Source organism: Lathyrus oleraceus, chromosome 1 (assembly GCF_024323335.1).
Source record: "Lathyrus oleraceus cultivar Zhongwan6 chromosome 1, CAAS_Psat_ZW6_1.0, whole genome shotgun sequence".
NCBI lineage: Eukaryota > Viridiplantae > Streptophyta > Magnoliopsida > Fabales > Fabaceae > Lathyrus > Lathyrus oleraceus.
In genome coordinates, this window is record NC_066579.1 from 375,883,833 (window position 1) to 375,889,007 (window position 5,175).

The 5,175-nt window shown below is 37.9% G+C and overlaps 1 protein-coding gene across 1 annotated transcript; it reads left to right on the plus strand.

The window, feature by feature from the left end:
- The first annotated feature begins 1,105 nt into the window (after positions 1-1,105).
- Positions 1,106-2,525, plus strand: LOC127108017 (subtilisin-like protease SBT5.3). The gene is made up of 6 exons (XM_051045384.1): positions 1,106-1,183; positions 1,275-1,384; positions 1,476-1,573; positions 1,680-1,841; positions 1,930-2,042; positions 2,121-2,525. The coding sequence occupies exons 1-6, from the start codon at positions 1,106-1,108 to the stop codon at positions 2,523-2,525; spliced, it is 966 nt and encodes a 321-aa protein (XP_050901341.1).
- The last annotated feature ends 2,650 nt before the right edge of the window (positions 2,526-5,175 follow it).

Sequence of the window (5,175 nt, forward strand, 5' to 3'; positions counted from 1 at the left end):
TGCATTTCCAGTTTATAAAGCGCTTTTGGAAAGGCTTAGAGAGCGCTTTCATAAGCGCCCTCTTAGGCCCCCTTTAGAGGGCGCTTTTTTTCCACAAGCGCCCTCTAAGGTCCCCTTTAGTAAACATTAAAATTATAACATACTGCGCGTTTTTTTATTTCACTCTCTGTTATTTTCGTTCTTTTTCACGTTAGGGTTCTTACTGCTACGATTTTCACTACTTCTAAGGCGTTCTCCTTCCACCCCTGTTAGATCTACAACGTTTCCTCCTTCTATTAATTCGTTGTTAGCTGTTCGATTTTGACACCATAGGTATTTTTCTAATCTTCATATTACTTGGTTTCTCTTCTGACGTTCACTATTGTTCATTTTTGGTTTCATTTTTCTTGGTTCATACATTTATTAAGTATTCTCAACAATTCAGGTATTTCTTCAAAATCGTTACCCAAATCATCCTTTCCCCAACACAACAAGAACGGACCCCAAATTTTAGAAAGAAAATCCTTAAAAACCCAGAATCAAAGATGAACACACGATGTTCATCATCGGAACCTCAACAGACTTTGGCAAAAACCAAACGCAGTTTTAACAAAATGACATAACAACATAACAATTCCAGACCCAAAATTAGCGAAATCCCTCATGGATCTACCATCGTTTATACTTAAATCAAAATCAATCATGAATAAGCAACACAATCATCAAACTATACACGCAATCGGAGACTACATGGTGCTACGGTACCTATGCAAGGTTGAACAAAGGGTGAAGGACGTCACCGGTACCTTCCGACTCCGGCGAGACTCCGATGAGCGTTTACCTCAAGTAAGCACCTTTGATTTTGTGTGCGAGCTCTTCTCCTGTTTTCGCTTAGTTTTCGGCCTCTCCTTCTTCTTACTTTTGTGTTTGGTTTGTCAGGGTTTAGCTCGGTTTGCTCAAAGTTCTAGTGATGAACTTTGAGTATCCCTTTGGTATCTTTGAGCTTTGGTGTGTAGGTTGGGATGCGATTTCAGCAGAGTGACGGTATTTTTTCTGCAACATACCCTTGCAATTACATATCATTGATATTTATTTTTCAAAACAAACAATATTCATGAGAGAAACAATGTCATCATCCATTTGTCACATGTTAATATCACTTCTTCTTTTTGTTTCTCTGCAACATACCCTTGCAATTAAACAGGCAAGTTTTTTCTCAATGTTACATTATTAATTAATCTGATTTTCATATTCGAGTGTTTAACGATAATTCATGTTTTTATTTTTTATCACAGTCCTATATTGTATATTTAGGATCACATTCTTTCGGTTCAAATCCTTCATTACTTGACTCTAAATCTGTCACAAACTCTCACTATGATTTACTTGGATCTTTCCTTGGAAGGTACGTAACTACACAACCTTAAAATTAAGTGAATTAGATGGTGTGGTTCATATGAAATGATGATAGTTAATTTAATTTTTTTCATTCACAGTACTGAGAAGGCCAAAGAAGCAATATTTTACTCTTACAATAAATATATTAATGGCTTTGCTGCAATACTTGATGAAGATGAAGCAAAAGAGATTGCAAGTATGTAGTTACGTTAATTCGTGGATTTATCTTCCTTATTACAAACTACTGTTTCATTTTAATTTTCTAATTGATGTTATATATTATTATTTTTTGGTGGATACAGAACATCCAAATGTTGTATCAATGTTTTTAAATAAAAGATATGAACTACATACGACCCGATCGTGGAATTTCCTTGGGTTAGAGACGGACGGTGGATTTGCTAATGACTCAGTATGGAAAAAATCATTGGGTGAAGACATCATTATTGGAAATTTGGACACTGGTAATCAAATATGAATTAATTGCATTTTGAATTGATTTTTGGGTGCTATGCCTCAAAATATTTTTATTGATATTGTTACTTATGATAGGTGTTTGGCCGGAATCAAAGAGTTTTAGTGATGAAGGGTTTGGGCCAATTCCAAAGAAGTGGAAAGGAATTTGTCAAGTTGCCAAAGGAAATCCAGATAAATTTTATTGCAACAGGTTTTTTATTCTTAATAATTTCTTCTACTATCATTTCATATAACTTAACTGCTGATACATGATTTGTTACATATGTGGGAAACTCATTGGAGCAAAATATTTTTATGAAGGCTATCAGGAACATCCCGGACCGACGAATGTAACCTTTAATAGCGCACGCGACTTCGATGGTCATGGCACACATACTTTATCAACTGCTGGGGGTAATTTTATTGCTGGAGCCAATGTTTTAGGGTTTGGAAATGGAACAGCAAGTGGTGGATCACCAAAAGCAAGAGTTGCAAGCTATAAAATCTGTTGGGATGGATGTGATGAAGCTAATATTTTGGCTGGTTTTGAGGCTGCCATAAGTGACGGTGTTGATGTAATTTCTGTGTCTTTGGGTGGAATTTTTCCACAATTTGGTTCAGGCAATGCTATTTCTGTTGGTTCCTTCCATGCAATTGCCATAAGTGACGGTGTTGATGTATCCCTTTTATGAAAATTCAGGTATTTGGCGTGTGTTTGTATTGTTGGTTTGATGATCACCGTTTTGTAGGTACATGGGATTTAAATAACCACCCACTTTAGAGGGCGCTTTCCAAAATAAGCGCCCTCTAAACCCTTTAAATTTCCACTTTAGAGGGCGCTTTCCAGTAAAAGCGCCCTCTAAACCCTTAAAAGTTTCCACTTTAGAGGGCGCTTTCCAATAAAAGCGCCCTCTAAACCCTTAAAAGTTTCCACTTTAGAGGGCGCTTTCTTTAAAAAGCGCCCTCTAAAGTGGCCCTTAAAGGGCTTAAAGAGCCACTTTAGAGAGCGCTTTCACCATGAAAAAAAGCACTGTCTTTACCTATGCCAGCGCCAGATTAGAGGGCGCTTTAAAGCGCTGTTATAGGCCAAAAAAAGCGCCCTCTTTTCCCTTATTTGGCGTAGTGGTACCAAAATATATCATCATTAGTGAGAGACATAAGTCTCGTGGACCACCGTAGAAATCCTTTGTTTTCCTTGAAGGCGACCGTCTGCGGTAAGTGAGAAATAAACCACTTATACAACAGAGGCGAACAGCACACAATGGTACCACCACCCTTTGCATTCCTCATATGCAAAGAAAAATAAGTGTCACCCAACAGAGTCGGAACAGGATTAAGAGTAGAGAAAATCCTAATAGCATTCACATCCATAAACTTGTCGATGTTAGGGAACAACACTAACCCATAGATGAGAAGTACGAATATGGCCTCAAAGGCATCCTCGCTCATGGCCTTCCCATACACAGTAGCTTGAGCAATGAGGAACTCAGAAGGGAGACCTTAAATTCCACCTTTGGTAGTCATATGAGCACCAACCAGAGATTCATCTATGTGCAACATATCACCTATCTCTTGAGAAGTGAGAATACTCTCCAAGCCACTGAACGGTAACTGGTCTAGAATAGGTATGCCCACAAGGTAAGCATACTCCTCAAGCGTAGGCAAAAGCTGAAAATCTGGAAACGTGAAGCAACGGTACAAAGGATCATAAAACTGCATCAATATAGTCATTAATCCTTCATCCACCTGGGTAGTCGGAAGAGGAAGAAGCTTCCCAAAACGAGCTTTAAAACCGAAGGGATCTAAGACATAGGATGTCAAATTCCTTAGCTCTTTCAGGTTTGGTTGTCTGAAGCTGTACTTCTTTGTATTCCTCCTTTGTCTTTCCATGTCTGAAAATTTGCAAATAGACCTCTTAAGTTCTTTGAAAATTTTCTTATTATTTTGATGATATGGATGCAAATGGGTGCATGAATGCATGAATGCAACAATCACACTCAAGTATCAAACAAAGCACACCAAATAAAGGTCATGGGATGGATCATGTTATCCTTAATATCAATCATCCATTTTGGTGAATTATGGTTTACACCTTATCAACACCCAAGTTCCATTGATATTAAGGATACATGAACGGATCAACCATGAATCAAGGGTTTGTTGCAAGTCACGAGCATGGAGTCTTGGTTAAGAACCACCCAAAGGGAGTGTACTAGGGTTTAAACCTGCCAAACATGTTCTACAAGAGGTTCCCATAGTCATCATCCCATCTTTCGGATATTATCGGAGAAACGACTACTCGTATTCCAAAAAATATTCTCAAGAGAGACTCTTATGAGTGTAGTATCGCGTAACAATCATATCAAATCTTACACTTGAACGACTTTTGCACTACATCCTAAGAATAGGCCAAGATGGGCTTGGTAAACTAAGGTCCTTGGCTTCTAAGGTCTATATTGGAAAGAGTAATGTCTAACCACAACTACTTGTGTGACATTATTGATCCCAACATGACCTCCACCAAGTGAATGGACTTGCAAGTCAACTTGCTAAGGAATAACTCCACACAAGTCAACAAGACTATGCCATTCTCCTATCCTAAGTGCACTCGAGTTCGGGTATAGAACTCATCTCACAAGGATCACCAAGCATACAAGTATTTAATATTCAAGCAATTCAATCATTACATACAATACAGTAATCCCAAATTGCACAAAAAATATGTCACAAACAAATATATAATACAACCATTATGAAAAGTCGGCAAAACCCACTAGGCAAAATGGTAGTTTCCTCAGCAGAGTCGCCACTTTTCTGTAGCGGGGTATTCGTTAGCATTAGAGATATTGACTAAATCCAAGGTAAACCATACAAGTCGAGTCGCCACCGCACTTCTATTTATCCAAAGGAATGGTTAGAAAGCGAACAAAAACCTAAAAGTTTTATCGAATCAGAAACTAGTAAAAATGTCAGAGATCTGGGTAAGGGGGTTGGTTATGCAATGGGAATGTTTTAAGCACCCAAAACATCCTAGGTACTCCTAGGGAGCCCTTTTCATATTTGTTGTAAGGTTGGTATTTTATGAAAATTTATTTGTGCAAACATGATTGAAGAGATGAGAAAAGAATATACAAGTTTATTTACATTTTGTGTTTGAATGGATGAACCCATTGCCTACGTACCATCTTGAAAAAGATTAGGATTAAAACCTCGTAGTTCGGGGTAAAAAGCTCAAAATGAGTTGGTAAATTGATTGGTCCAAAAGACTTAAGGTCTTTTGTTATCCAAGGGAGAAAACTCAACCTAAAACCACAAATCCATCATGTGAGGATAGCTTCAACA